Source organism: Tachyglossus aculeatus, chromosome 17 (genome assembly GCF_015852505.1).
Source record: "Tachyglossus aculeatus isolate mTacAcu1 chromosome 17, mTacAcu1.pri, whole genome shotgun sequence".
In the NCBI taxonomy this organism is placed as follows: Eukaryota; Metazoa; Chordata; class Mammalia; order Monotremata; family Tachyglossidae; genus Tachyglossus; species Tachyglossus aculeatus.
In genome coordinates this window covers 23,938,361-23,954,492 of record NC_052082.1, presented here as the reverse complement: position 1 = coordinate 23,954,492, position 16,132 = coordinate 23,938,361, and the positions used below count along the sequence as shown (strand labels likewise).

The 16,132-nt window shown below is 39.8% G+C and overlaps 1 protein-coding gene across 3 annotated transcripts in view; it reads right to left on the bottom strand.

The window, feature by feature from the left end:
* Nucleotides 1-16,132, bottom strand: part of ABCC4 (ATP binding cassette subfamily C member 4) — a 228,512-nt gene that overhangs the window by 63,606 nt on the left and 148,774 nt on the right. For all 3 annotated transcript variants that reach the window (XM_038759284.1, XM_038759286.1, XM_038759287.1), the window contains one exon: nt 72-222. In XM_038759284.1, the coding sequence (XP_038615212.1) occupies nt 72-222 (151 nt within the window). The remainder of the gene's footprint in view (nt 1-71; nt 223-16,132) is intronic.

Sequence of the window (16,132 nt, the reverse complement as noted above, 5' to 3'; positions counted from 1 at the left end):
GTGAATTTCACATTCTATCACAAATCTAAGCCAACGCTCCCTAGGTATCTTGCTGTGACCTTATTACTCACTTGTGGATTCCAGACGTTTAACATTTCTTGACGTTTCCAGGAAGTATCGACGAAGGATAATGAATACAATACCAAGTGGAATTAAAGGAAACACAATCCAAGGAATCACCGCCACTGCCACCGCCACCACAGCAATCATCATTAGAAGTATCTGAAAAAAAAGTTCTTATAAATGAAAAAGACAATTTAAATAACAATTCTCCCCAAACCAGATCCATCCACTCCTTCAAACTCTTCTGAAAAGTCACCTCTTCCAGAAGGTATTCTACAATTAATATTGGGGAAGCAGCATGGCACAGTGGATAGAAACAGGCCTGAGAGACGGAAGATCATGAGTTCTAATCCTGACTCTGTCACTTGTCTGCTGTGTGGCCTTGGACAAATCACTTAACTTCTCTGTGCCTCATTTACTTCATCTGTAAAATGGGATTGTGACTGTGAGCTCCATGTGGGACAGGGATTGTGTCCAAACTGATTTGTTTGTATTCCCCCTCAATACTTATTACAGTGCCTGGCAGATAGTAAGTGCTTAACAAATACCACAACTATTATTATTATTGGCACCTTTTGGGCCCAAGATCAATCAATGGTATTTATTGAACACTTATTATGAGCTAAGCACTGTTCCAAGCGCTTGAGAGTACATCAGAATTAGCAGACACATTTCCAGCCTATAATAAGTGTACAGTCTAGCGGGGAAAGACAGACATTAAAATAAATAAATTTTGGATAAATGCATAAGTGCTGTGGGGCTCTACTCAGGTATTCATTAGAGTTTACTAACCAATAATGAAATGAAACGACATGGTAGAAACTTGAATGAAGCAAAATTCCTGATTCTATAAAACCCTGGCCTGAATGGAAAGGCAGTGAGGCCTACTGTGTAATCTTGGGCAGGTAACAGTCTCCTAGAGACATAATTTCCTCATAGTTCTGTGTTGGATAAGGGCTGTATCTGATCTGATTATCCTATATCTACTACAGTATTTTGCACAGTGCTTTGACACATAGTAAACCCAACAAGAACCATGACTATGACTATTTCTAAGTGAAAGCACATGAGTCTGGCCTAGTCTAAGCTAGATCAAAATGGGCCCAGGTCTCTCACTTGTGAGTGGTTCTGCAGTACATTCAAACAATACAGTGCTCTGTATACAGTAAGCACTCAGTAAATACCATTGATTGATTACATATGTGTGTGTGTGTGTGTGTAGCAATCAGTTGCTCTCCTCAGGGCAGACTGAAGTTGAAGTTTCTACAGCCTAGACACAATCCCATGTACAAAGCCAGCACACATGCACAAACGTGTCCCAGCCACTGCATACCCTCAGCCTACCCAGGTCTAAAACAGTTGGCTTTAAGGACAGGAGAGGGGCGTCCCTACCTGGTTAGATTGTCAGGGGATGCTTAGGGTGGTAGAACCCATATTGTGGGCTCTATCATGTGGCTGTCCTCCTCTTCCTGTCAAAGAAAATCCCAAAATGGCTACCACATTGTGAATGACTAGGCTTTAAGGAAATGAGTCTCAAGCTTTTTCAGGGTTATCTTATTAACAGAGAGCTTAGGAGGAATGTCATTTGCAAACTCAGTGGTTAGACTGGCTGAAGTGATGAAATGTTTATATGGTGTACATAGTAACAATACACTTTTCCCCCCTTGAAGTTACCAGTGCTTTATGATTTTCTTTCTTATTCCCTGTACTGTCTTTCATTTCTTCATCTCATCATTCCTTTTCAGGCTGGGAATTTTCCCAAGTTATTTTAACAGTACCCCTCTCAAGGTCGCAACTGGAGAGTTTCCAGTACTCTACCAGTCTCAGTTACAGGAAGGAGAGTGAAGCAGAGGCATACACATTCCCTAACTTGGGCTGTGGCTAGCAAGTAGAAGGCAATCTGCTTTAAGTCAAAACTCACCCGTGCTGAGCAGCAACAGCACGGGAGAGAGTCGCGGGTGGAGACTCAAGTTTACTGTATATTTTTACCATGAAAACCTAAGGGATACACTACCAGAACGATTGCAGATAGAGAGTGGGGAGTTCTGGGAGAGCTATGTATGGGGTGCCCTACTGAGAGCTCACCTCCTCCAGGAGGCCTTCCCAGACTGAGCCCCTTCCTTCCTCTCCCCCTCCTCCCCCTCCCCATCCCCCTTAGCCTCCTTCCCCTCCCCACAGAACCTGTATATATATATTATATATACATGTGTACATATTTATTACTTTATTTTACTTCTACATATTCATTCTATTTATTTTATTTTGTTAATATGTTTTGTTTTGTTGTCTGTCTCCCCCTTCTAGACTGTGAGCCCGCTGTTGGGTAGGGACCGTCTCTATATGTTGCCAACTTGTACTTCCCAAGCACTTAATACAGTCCTCTGCACACAGTAAGCACTCAACAAATACGATTGAAGGAATGAATGAATGAATGGGGTGTCATAATGGATCAGAAACAACTTAATGGCATAAGGCAAATTTTAATAGTAGATTTCTCACCAACCTTGCTTCCCCTAATGGATCATGGATCTGGTAAATTCCAGGGACATAGCTATTCTGAAAGCAATGGATAATACTAACAATAATAATGGTATTTGTCTGGCACTTAGTAAGCCCTTAACAGTTTCTAAGTGCTGGGGTAGATACAAGATAATTGGGTTGGACACAGTCCCTGTCCCACATGGGAGTCACAGTCTTAATTCCCATTTTACAAATTTTACAAATGAACTGAGGCACAGAAAAGTTAAGTGCCTTGCCCAAGGTCACACAGTACACAAGTGTCAGAGCAGGGATTAGAACCCAGGTCCTTCTGACTCTCAGGCTCATGCTTTATCCACTGGGCCATGACTGGTAGAGGATATTGAAGGTGGGTCGATCTAAACAGTGGTCTGGTGATGACAGGCTCTAAGTAGCTCTTAAAAACCTTTGCCCTTCTTTGGAATTTTTCCTAGAATTTGCTCTTCTACTCTTAATCACTGTCTATATTGAGCACTTACTAGGATGCTTTTCACCTGCTAGGGCAATCTTGGGACATTCCTAATGGCAGGAAAAATGCTATGGTGCTGAGGAGCAAAATATCAGTTTAATGTAACCAGATGGAATTCATCAACTTAGAGTAGGCATACGTTTGAAAATGAAAACCAAACAAATAACTTCTCTTAGACAAAGGTAGAATTAAGTTATTCCATTCAAGTCAGAGTGACTTTGAACTTCAGTATAAACTCCCCTGTGCTGGGCAGCAGGAGCATGAGAGAGAGTTGAGCGCGGAGATTCAAGTTTACTGCACGGAAGGAGGCAATGATAAACCACATCCATATTTTTAATCAAGAAAACTCTATGGATACACTACGAGAACAATTGCAGACGGAGGTGGGGCATTCTGGGAGATGTGTCTATGGTGCAGCAATGGGTCAGAGACAACTCCAGAGCATAAGACAAGAATAACAGAGTGCCTTAGAGGATATTACTGGATATTATGCTCCGCATAGTTCACAGATCAGGTCTTATTCATACAGAAAGGAAAAATATTGTCAATATAACTAAGTGGCAATCTGACAACACCTATGGAAGGAATTTTAGACATCCACACATCTTATCATATGGGTAGATATTATACGAGTTGTTTTTGGAAACCAAACTTGCATCTTAATGAAGCATTCAAGAAAAAGCAGGCAGCAACTAAGTGATTTTTGAGAAGCTGTGGGAGATTTTTACTGCTTAGTCATTAGCTTTTCAATTAATCACTTGTATTTATTGTGCACCTTCTGTGTGAACAGCACTGTACTAAGCACCTGGAAGAGCATAGTAAAATTAATCGACACAATCTACTTACCCTCAAAGAGCTTACAACTTAGTCAGGGAGACAGATGCTGAAATGTTTTCTTAATAGATTTCAGGCCTGTCTAATGGACTCGCTACTAGGGGTCAGAAAAACATGAGATTCCAGTGAAGTAACACAAAATAGTGTTCCCTCAGAAGTCAAATCCAGATGTGGGCATGGATTTGGGATTTGTGTCGAAATATGGTAGAGTTTTGATGAATAATTTGTCTTAACATATAGTAAGGGGGAATCAAATAGAAATTCAACTTCTGGGAGACTACCACTAGGCAATTTCTTCTTACTAATTTGCTTAAAATCTGGCAGAAGGCATCAAGCAGGGACAAATTTTTCTTCTACATCAACTTCCGAAAGGATCTGAGACAGTATGCAAAACCCAAGAGCTTGCTTTGTGATAAATGGGGCCCAACTCGAAAATTCTTACAAGGTAAGTTTAATAGTGTATTTTACCCACATTAAAAAGAAAAAGAAGAAATTATTCATCTTTCAACAAAACTGCTTGTGCTAAAGGTTGAGGAAGGAAAATATGATGCTTTAGAATAGCCAAGAAAACTATAATGACTGGATAATATTGGCTAAAAAATACCTGCTTTGGTCTAAATGTTTGAAAAAAGAAGGGAAAGGAGAAGGCCTTGGGCTGACTCCAGTGCTTTATAAACCTGGCAATAAATAAGTTATTTTCAAGGTACAGCCTCTATCAGACACATTGAAGTCTTGACAAAAAGGTAGAAAATTCTAAATAATCAGACAACTGGATATTCAAACTGAGACTAGTCCAGTTTTTTTATTTGAATTGTATAATCAAATAAAATTGAATAGATACTCCTCTGAGTTAGCCCAACCCAAACATGTCTTGTTATCTCAAGATTTGGTTCTCTAAACCATTTTGGGCCTCGGTGGCTTTGGATAATTGGCTTTCTATAGGTTTGCTCTTCAAGATGTGCCTTGAGATCCAGCACTTGGGATCCAGCTTACCACTGGGGGACCCCTGTAAGGGAACGACAACTTCAAGATGTATGGCTAGTGACCTACATAATTTAGGATTGTCATCTGGTTACTCTGTGGGGGAGGATGGTAGGTCAGGGTTAGCACTAATTCCAAATGAAGCACAACAGTGCCCTGACAAAAGCCTACGACAACAGGAGCAACCGCAATGCCTGGGACCCAAAACTAACTGCATGCCTATCAATCACATCTGCACCACGAGGGCCACTAATTCCCTAAATGTATAGGAAGCATTTTAATCCTGTGGACAGGCATTTCCAGACCCATCTAAAACTAAAACAGGTGGTGGAAATGATGGTTTTGCTGATGACTTCTCACATGGCCATCATTTGATCCAGAGAGAGGCAAAACAGCGAGGAGCAGTGTGGCCTCGTTGAAAGAGCACAGGCCTGGAAGCCCAATGCTCTAACTAATCCTGGCTCTGGTTTGCTGTGTGACCTTGAGCAAGCCACTTCTCTGTTCCTCAGTTTCCTCATCTGTATAATGGAAATTCGACACATGTGGTTGCTGCTTCTGAGACTGTGAGGAACAGGAACTGAGTCTGACGTGATTATCTTATATCTACCCCAATGCCTAATACAATGTTTGGCACAAATTAAGCATTTAAATACCACAATTATGATTTGACTTCTTTGTGCCTCAGTTTTTTCATCTGTAAAATGAGGATTAGATACTTGTTCTGCCTTTCCCTTAGACCGTGTGAGACAGGGACTGTGTCTGATCTAATTTTTTTATACCTACTCCAGCACTTAGCGTGGTGCTTGGCACATAGCAAGTGCTTAACAAATACCATATAATTACTATTTTTATTAGACATCTAAAGATTACTCTGAAGCTTCTCCTCTGAACCTTGGAGATGGCAATCTACAATCCTTCTTGGCCAGAAAGGCATGCCCAGATTTCATATGTAGCCTAGTCTACTCAATGTCCATAAAAGTCCCGGGAAAAGGCAACCAGATGTTCCAGTTGCTTTTTTCCAGTCACAGAGGGTGGCAGTTGGGGGGTAGAGGTGACACCCCATCTTACCTTCCAGCCCTGGGGTATCTGGGTACCTTACTTTTAGAGGGACCTACTGGGGAGAAGGTATATAAACTTTCACAACCTTGCTTTGAGGATCTAGAGCTGCTCACAAATACAATGCTTCCTTATACACCTTTCAAAGAGTCACATCTAAATTGCCCTAATAAAACTAGAACTTTATTTGAGAGACTAAATCCACTCAAAGCTCCTGTTGGGTCTAAACAATTGCAAAGAGGCAAGAGGAATGACAGTTCATGAACTTGTCTCCAGATCCTTAGTTTGGGTTTAAATGACAAGTCTGAGACAGGGAAGTGAGACACAGTAAAATGATGACTGCTGAAAAATCTCCTAGTAATCTGGATTTGAAGTGGGAGCTGTCTTTTAAGATAAATACAATTCCTAATTCAAATTTCTAAATCATTTTCATTAAGATAAGCTAAAAATTCAGCTAAAACAGCACTCCGTTCACATCCCGAAATACTGCGGTACTAAACAAGGAAAGCAAAAAATTGTTGTCAAAACTGCCCTTTTATTGGTGATTGCAAGAACAGAGACTCCTACAACACCACTCAAAACAACTTTAATAGAGGCAATCTTGACCCAGAATTGAAGAGCTAATTGAATGATTATGTGGCAGAAGCAGATGGCCTTGATGTGGACAGATCAAAGATCAGTCACATAACAATGAGGGACACAAGGCAATGGCTGAACTATCCCAAAGATGGGTAAGGCTCCTTTCAATCTTTTATTTTTTATTATTATTTAAATGTCCCAGCCACAGAGGGGATTTGTGCAGATCTTTTTATACAAGTTAGATGCACTGTTGCTTCACAGAGTTCTGACCAACCAAGTTGAAGAGACTGTGGGAGGAAAAGGGGGCACTCCCAAGAAATAGGGGTGCTGTTGGGGCTGACTCATCAAGACTGGGTTCCCATGAGCATAAAAAGGCATGGGAGAAACAGGGCAAACTTATGAAGCCTACCGGATTCTATATGGAAATAGTCCTTGCACCTTAGTAACTTCTGGTGACTAAATATTGAGGTTGAAAAATTTCTTCCTGAATCATAATAATAATAATTATAATTATGGTATCTGTTAAGCACTTACTACGTACCAGGCACTGTTCTAAGCACTGGGGTGAACACAAGATAATCGGGTTGGACACAGTCCCTGTCCCACACAGGAGTCAGAGTCTTAATCTCCATTTTACAGATGAGAGAACTGAGGCACACAGTAGTGAAGTGACTTGTCCAAGGTCACACAGCAGACAAATGTTAGATCATAGATTCACCAGATTTATTCTCCTCACCCTGTAGGGGTTAACTCACCCCTAATGGTCAAAAGAAATTATGCATTCATCAGCTCATCGTAGAACTTGCTGCTTTCTGAATCATTTTCGGTCTTGCACAATGCAACCCCTTAATATCTTCACCAGAATCCCCATTACTCAGCAGCACAGATCTAAGTGATACATTCATTTCAGTTAGAGATAATGTTTTATTATCTCCCACATGTGTTTCCAAAATAAATATGCATAAGAATATAACACCCACATCAGTAAACAGCTCCTTATTGAAAGCTATGAACTAAGTTTCTTCCCCTAAGCAAAAATAAAATATTTCCTTGTCTTTTTGCCAAATGTTTGTGTATATGCACATAAGTCACATCAACAGCATATCAATAGTTTTAGGCAAAGATTTGTACTTATCAGAATGTGGAATAGGATTGTTATCTGACTGACTGCTGTCTGACTGATAGCAGAATTAAAATATTTTAAGCCATCGTGAAGTGTTTGAAATGTTATTTACTTGGATTTACTAATTTTGATCATTGTAATACCACGATACTAAAGCAGTAATACCAACTGGTAGAGTAGCATCAATCATCAAAGACAATTAGAACTTTGAGAGGACAAAGAGAGGGAGGGAAAGAAAAGGGAGAGGAATCAATCAGTTGAAGTGCAGAACACTGTACTAAATGTTTGGGAGAGTATAATATAACAGAGTCACTTGCAAGGGCTTACAGTCCACAGGAAGAGGGAATGAACAGGGTCTAAGGAAGGGAGGAGGTTTGTTTGGTTACCATTTTCAAAAAAGGGGTTTCCTCACTACACTAGGTATGCACAGAACCTCATGAGTTGAATCAATTTTCAGCCACACAGGCACTCATAGATGAATTCCACTGTCAGTGGCATCTTCAATTGAAAAGGACAATTATAAAAGCATTGAATCTATTCCAAAAATAACTCAGGATAAACTCCTAGCATTCCTGATGGACTCCAACGACAACAGGAATGAATTGAGCAATGCACTAACAGGATTACATACTTACAGGAACTGTACCTCCAAACCTGTCTTATGGAAGCCACTATGATATTCTGAAATTGACAGAGACAAGTCATAGAGGAGGTGAATTCAAGTAAAAGCTAACTGAGCCTTTTTGGTTAAGGGTGGAATAAAGATCTTTTAACTTTTCACTTCCTTCAAAATACGATTTTTAAGTGCTTATTTGGATTCAGTCAGAAGCAGTTTGGTCTTGAGAAACAACTATTCTCATTACTCTATTTCTTTTTAGTCCATTTGTAACATACTCTGCTAAAGTTAGTTCACAGAGGTTTGAGTTCATTACATCTTAATTAATCTTCCCCTTCCATCCATTAACCACTATTCCTTTTCATCTTTATAATTCTACGTAACATTCCTCTCTTTTATGGGTTTTGTCCATTAAGTTGACTGATAGCTAAGTCCACAAGAAAATTTACATACCTTCTGTAGCTTGTATTTTTACATACTCCTTTGTATGCAGATGTTTACATTTGGAATTAGTGTATTTCCTTAATATCATTGTACTTTTCTAAAATGAAAATAATGTTTTCCTCTAATTTTAGCTCCAAAAAGCAAAAGGTCACCTTACAGCACTAACCTAAGTAATTACAATTGTGCCACAGTGCTGGAAAACAGAAATCTAGACTGTGAGCCCTTTGTTGGGTAGGGACCGTCTCTATATGTTGCCGATCTGTACTTCCCAAGCACTTAGTACAGTGCTCTGCACTCAGTAAGCGCTCAATAAATACAACAATGAATAAATGAATGAATGAAATCTAGACTCACTTTACACTTTTGGTGGATAAACCATTCCTTAAGCCCTAGACCTCGCTGATTTTAGAATCAACTCACTTAGATACCTATGAAAATTGGTTTGGATTTCCCCAGCAGCCAAACTGGATCCGTTCCGGGGAATTCCTGTTCTATTGTGCAAGCAAGCATCTATTCTTGCAGCATCTGTCTTCTGAATGGATTCTGCTTGGCTCCGGGGATATCTACAAATATTTAGCTGGTGTCTGAGTGCTCCCATGATTCCTGAAGCATTTCAGAGCAAGTTCTAGAATCTGTTCACTTTGAGGTGAGCGTTTGTGCATGTCCATTCATATTTGGATTTGTCTTTGGTTACACACATGAAGGTATGTGTGGATATGAGAAGCAGCGTGGCTTAGTGGAAAAAGCACGGGCTTAGGAGTCAGAGGTTGTGGGTTCTAATCCCAGATCTCCCACTGATCAGCTGTGTGACTTTGGCAAGTCACTTCACTTCTCTGTGCCTCAGTTATCTCATATGTAAAATGGGGATTAAGAGTGTGAGCCCCATGTGGGACAACCTGATTACCTTGTATCCACCTCAGTGCTTAGAACAGTGCTTGGCACACAGTAAGCACTTAACAAATGGCATCATTATTACTACTATTATGAACATGGCTATGAATGTGTGTTTCTATGGAAGCGGGTGTCTTTGAGGCAGTTGATAGGTGGAAAAGAATGAGTTATAGAGATGGAAGGTAATGAAATCAGTGAAGAGAGCAATGTAGGTCTCAGGAAAAGGGGTGAAGATGTTTCAGGTGACTGGCTGAAATTTAGCATGCCTTATTTTACTACTATTAAATAGTATTAGCATGGATAACATTTATAATAATAATGACACCAAGATTGAATATGAAGTAAATAATTACAAGACTGAGGATTAATAATCACAAGGAGAAGCTGAATTATGTATATTTTTTCTTTATTATGTAGTCCTATGTCACCTAGAAACATACCAAGCCCACAGTAGGCTCTTAAAGCATTTTTGATAATGATAGAGGCTGTCAAGGCTGTCAATTTTTATCCATATAAAAATCAACAAACTTTCTAAGTCTCACCTCCAGGAACAAAGTTGTACACTTTTTTAAGTGGAAAAAAAATGACTTCAGCTATTTAAAACCTACAATGGGAGAACTAAGACAGCAATGATTGGAAGCTGCTGAAAATGCGAGAAAGTAGAAGAGATGAAGAGTCCAGCTGGAAAACAGGTAAAAGAAAAGGTGTAGAGGAATGCAGTAGATGATGGGCTGAGGTTTCAGGGTAAGAGAATTTAAAACCCAATAGAATTCACTTATAAAACCTAGATTAGATGACTTGAGAATGAAGCCTTCAAGGAGGCATTCTCTAGTCATTACACACACTGCTAGGAGGGAGGGCCCTCAGGTATCCGATCCCAAATTCCACTTCAGGGAATGAGGCAGTGGAGATTTAATTCCTGGACTCTCCCAGTGATACAGGAACTCCTAAGGAGATGATTCACATTCAGAAGCAGAATGGCCTAGTGGAAAGAGCATGGGCTTGGGAGTCAGAGACCTCAGTTTTAATCCCAGCTCTGCCAATTGCCCGTTTTGGGACCTTAGGCAAGTCATTTAATTTTCCTATACCTCAGTTTCCTCATTCGTAAAATGGAGATTCAATACCTGTTCTTTACTTGGAGTGTGAGCCCCATGTAGAGCCAGGATGTGTCCGACCTGATTACTGAACAGTTCTGGACACATAGTAAGCACTTAAATACCGTTAAGTATGATAATTATTCATTATTATAGAGTTAGCAGTGCTTGGCTTCTCCTTGCAGCCAATACCTGGAAATATGGGGTGGAGAAGGGAACCTCTGCCAGTAAGTGTCAGGCTAGAAGAGCAAGTGCCCAATAATTTAGGACAGTACACCATATCAAAAATATTCTATTTTTCCCTTAAATGCAGGGGTTGTCCTCTGGGCTGGAAGGTTGCAGGAATGGGAGCTGTGAGCTGCAGTTCCCCCATCTCTCTCTCCATGCTAGCTCTAAGGACCTGGAGTGCAAATCAAAGCTTAGAATTCCTTACACCTCACTCACACTACAGTGTAGGGGCTGGAGACTGCAAAGTGACTTGCGAACAGACACTCATCATGTCCCGCTTTACATCACAGATGATGAACCATCTTGTGACCGATTCAATGCAAATGACTAGTTCAGATTCAATTCAGGCTCTGCCAGTTGCCTGTACAATTGATTGATTATGGAAACTTGGGTGAATCACTTAACATCTCTCTGTCTCAGTTTCCTCATCTAAAAAACGTAGGATAAAATATCTGTTTTCCATCTCCCTCAGACTATGAGTCTTATGTGGATTGTGTATGATTTGATTGCATTTTATCTAATCAGGAGCCTAGCACACGTTTGGCATTTAGTAAGGACTAACAAATATTATTATTATTGTTGTTATCATCATTAAACATAAAAGTAAATGCTATGCACACCAGCAGGACAAGACTAGGAGACCACATCTAAATCCAAGTTCTCAAACTTGACAAACACACAACAGTTGCTTTAATAAACAGAAATGCAAGGATTTTGACCAAAAGAGATGACAAATCTCAGCTAGATCATAAAGCTCACTCCTAGTTGCCATGGCTGAAGTAGTAACTGGTTAATACTAAGTATGGCATGGGTTTTCAGTCATAAGCTGAAAAAGCAGTCAGAGTCCACTATTAATGACATAACATGGTTTTGGAGATGAATAAACAATCTGCTTCTCTGAAGCATTACTTGTTTTTTTATATTCCTTCCCTGATAGGAAAGCATTTAGGATACTGAAAATCTAGCAAATACAGGAGAGTTGTATTCTCATCTGTCATTTCTACAGTGAGCATAGTCCTAGTTACATAATGTGATGCTTATTGTTACCCAGATTTCCATCTATTTTGATACAAATTAAATCCTTATTTTTTTTTAGCAGGTCTTAATTAGTTTCTTGCTTAACCTATGAACATTTTCATTGGAGCCCACATGCTGGGAAAGACAAATTGCAATAGTGTTTGGGAGAATTCCCGGTGATTAACTATCACAATGCTGAGACTTATTGCATTCCTGTCTGAACTATCTTGTCAGAATCACATAAAATCACCCTGAATCCAGCATCTTTCTTCAAGGAGAAATCCCACAAGGTGACAGAGATGAATCTAAATCATCTTAGTCAACTGAATTGTCACAACAAATTGGTCACTGGTATATTAACATTTGTAATAACCTATTATTTGGCACTGCACTCTCTCTGTTGAACAAAACACAAGTTGACTCTTTGCTCAAACCATTATTAAGAGAGTTGCCATTACGTCCAGTTAAATTCTGAGAGAAATGAAAATGAGTCTGAACTGTAATCTTTGGGTCAAAAACAGTCAGTGTGAGCTTTAAAAAAAATTACTACAAACATCTCCTTAAATTAGCTGGCAAAAGCAATTTCAGCAAGTGATTTTTCTTTTTAGTCCAATAAAGTTTGGGAGAGGAAACAAACCATAGCAATCCCTAAATGACAAAGTCATTGTTAACATAAAAGGTGCTGGAATTCCTTCAACACACTTTCCCTGACATCCTCACACAATAAAATGTAAGGGTCAGTGGCACTGAAACAAGCAAAGGCAGTTCCACTCTTTTGCACCTATAAAAGCAAGTGACCCAAGCTATTATCCCAGTTTTAGGCCCTTTTTGTTCTCTATATCCAGATGCGGAGCCTTTTTTTTTCCCCTTAAAAGAAATGACTGTGGACACCTCCTTCCCATTTTCTTTTTCTTCAGCATTTTCACTTCATAAAGCTGCAGTCAATGTGTTTTGTGTGTGGTGAGCAGGGAATGATGCATTCAGCGGTGGTCTCAGCCACAGTCTACATTGGTGGCTCAAGTAGTCTCAAGATTAGGTCTTTGTGTGGGATGAAAAGATATGAAAAGTCAGTTATTTAAGCTCAGTCAAGCCGTTGATTTTTCGGGTGAGGGGTGTAGGGAAGAAAGGTTTTTCCTCAATAAATTACTGCCCTTTATTAAGGACAGCTGGAGGGTAGTTCACATGATCACAAGGTTTTTCCAAGAAAAAAAAGAATCTAGATACTTTTAAATGTAACTTCTTCATTTCATCTGATTGCTTGTTGGGAAAATTATCCTGTACTGAAAAATGTCAACTCAAAAGTATATCAGACCTAAATAATAGGCCTCAGATTTGAATGTGAGACCAGTCATTTCAAATTCTACTGTGCAAAACAAGCAATTAAAATATCACCAGTAGCCAATAGTTGGTTTGAATACACAATAAATAGGACAAAGGCCACAAAAGAAAGTAAAAAACAAAGCAAGAAACAGATTAACATAAATAGGGAAGAATCATTGCACTTTTTAGGGAGAATACTTGGATATAAAAAGCCCATTTTGTTATTTTCAAAAATGCACTTTCTGTATTTTGATTGATGATTTCTTTCAAGAAGACTCTTACTGAAATATTATTTTATCATTAAATTATTTCTGCAGTTCAAAAAATAAGTCAAGGAAAAATAACACATACAGTCCAACTATCAAAATTCAAGACTAAAGTCCAATGTAGCTTTATTCTTAGTTCATATAAGCTCAAATCCACTCTCGAAACTATGGAGTCCTGATGGTTGTGTTTTAAAGAGTTTGTTGTATATTAGCCTCAGTTTATTTATTCACATTAATGTCTGTCTCCATCCCTAAACCTTAAGCTCCTTGTGGGTATGGAATGTATCTACCAAATCTGTTTTAATATATGCTGCATCATATTGTAATGATATCAATCATATTTATCAAGTGCTTACTCTGTGCAGAGCACTGTACTAAGTGCTTGGGAGAGTACAATATAACAGAGTTGGTAGACATGTTCCCTGCTCACTCTCTCCTAAGGGCATAGTGCAGTGCTCTGTACGCTCAATACTATTGACTGATTGATTGATTGATTGGTAACATCACTACTCTGTCAATTTGCTCAACAGGCTATAAAAATAAGTGACCAATAAACACCATTGATCGACTGATTTGCTATAACCCCAAGAATCATTCTAAGCAGCAGAACACAATGATTGCCTTAGTTTCTGCATCACCATGAAAACCTTCTGTTGTGTGTCAGGTTTCTGGGTGCAGGCTGGTATATGACTTTTCTTCCGATTTCTTGTCATAACACTGCACTGTGCTAAAACTGCAAAACAATACAGAATCACTTCTATGTCCCACTAGAACACAGTCATTTCCTTTGATGGTTTTCATAGCCTGTTGAGCTGGAATAACTTCCTAATGGCTGGGAACAGCACCGTACAGATATCTTGTAACTCTTGTATCTTCAACCAGGGAAGCATGGAATAGACTGAACAGGATTGGGTCTATCACACAGTACTGCTCATTCCAGTGGTGAAAGATCTTCTTTGAGTCAACCAACAATATCAAAATCCTAGTCTTGGAGGATTTCCTAGGACAGCTAAATTAGCCTAGCAATTGCCAGAGCCATGGGAGATCAGGTTGAACACCAAAGTGGGAAGCAGCAGAGCCTAGTGGAAAGAGTATGGGCCTAGGAGTCCGAGGACCTGGGTTCTAATCCTAGCTCCACCACAAGTATGACCTTGGGCCGGGCACCTATCTCTCTATGACTCAGTTAACTCAGCTGTAAAATGGAGAATAAGACTGTAAGCCCCATGTGGGACACAGACTGGACATGGACTGTGTCCATCCTAATAATTTTGTATTCATTCATTCATTTAATAGCATTTATTGAATGCTTACTGTGTGCAGAGCAATGTATTAAGTGCTTGGGAAGTACAAGTTGGCAACATATAGAGACAGTCTCTACCCAACAACGGGCTCACAGTCTAGATTTTATTTAATCTAGCGTTTAGTGCAGTGCCTGGCATATAGTAGGTGCTTAATAAATACCATTTTAAAAAAGTAAGAGTCTATAAATCTACCAACTCTATTGTATTGTACCTAAGTGCTTAGTATAGTGCTTTACACACAGTAAGTACTGTAGATACCATTGAATAGAAGGCTGTTTGAGTGTCCAGCCTTCTTTATGACTGTGAGTCCTGGACCACCTACAGAAGACGAATTCTAGAGAAGTCTCATCAGCACAGACTAAGTGCCATACTCGACATCAAATGGCAGGCCAAGGTTACCGCCACTGAGGTCCTGGACAGCAGTCAGCTCATCATCAATAGCATTTATTGAGTGGTTACTATGTTCAGAGCACTCTATTAAGCACTTGGGACAGTACAACAGTTGGCAGACACATTCCCTGCCCACAATAAGCTTACAGTCTACAGAGGGAAGAGACACACTGCAGCAATATTCACTGGAACAACTTGCCTAATGGAAAGAGCACGGGTCTGTGAGTCAGAGGACCTGGATTCTAATCCCGGCACTGCCATTTGTCTGCTGTGTGGCCATGGGCAAGTCACAATGTCTCTGTGCCTCAGTTCCCTCAACTGTAAAATGGGAATTCAATACCTGTTCACCTTCCTACTTGAACTGTGAGCCTCATGTGGGGCCTGATTATATTGTATCAACCCCAGAGCTTACTACAGTGCTTAGCGCATAGAAAGCTCTTAATATCACATTTAACACAGTTTTACTGGGCATGACATGTGAGAAGGATGATTGATAGGATGATACCCAGGCAGCTGCTGTGGGGCAAAATGAAATGAGGCCCACATAAACCGAAGAAGGCAGAGTGAAACAATTGGTGGTGTCAAATGCTTTTGTAAAGCCAATGAATATAAGGAGTCTTGGTATTGTTCTCTGTACTTTTCCTGCATCTGATGTACTTCGAAGATCATATCTGCTATGTTGTACTACAATTTATGTAGCACGCGGTTGACCTTGCTCTTTAGGAGTCTGTTCAGAAGGCTCTGGGCTAGAATCATGCTGGCATTGAATTCCCCACTAGTTTCTATAGTCGGCTCTCTCCCCTTTCTTTTAGAAGATGCTAAATATAGTGTCATCTTTGAAGTTGTGTGGCATTTCCTCATTGTCCCATATGTTGAATAAAACCTCATGCAGACAACTGAGGATTAGGGTTCCTCTCTGCTTGTAGATCTCTGCAGCACTGCC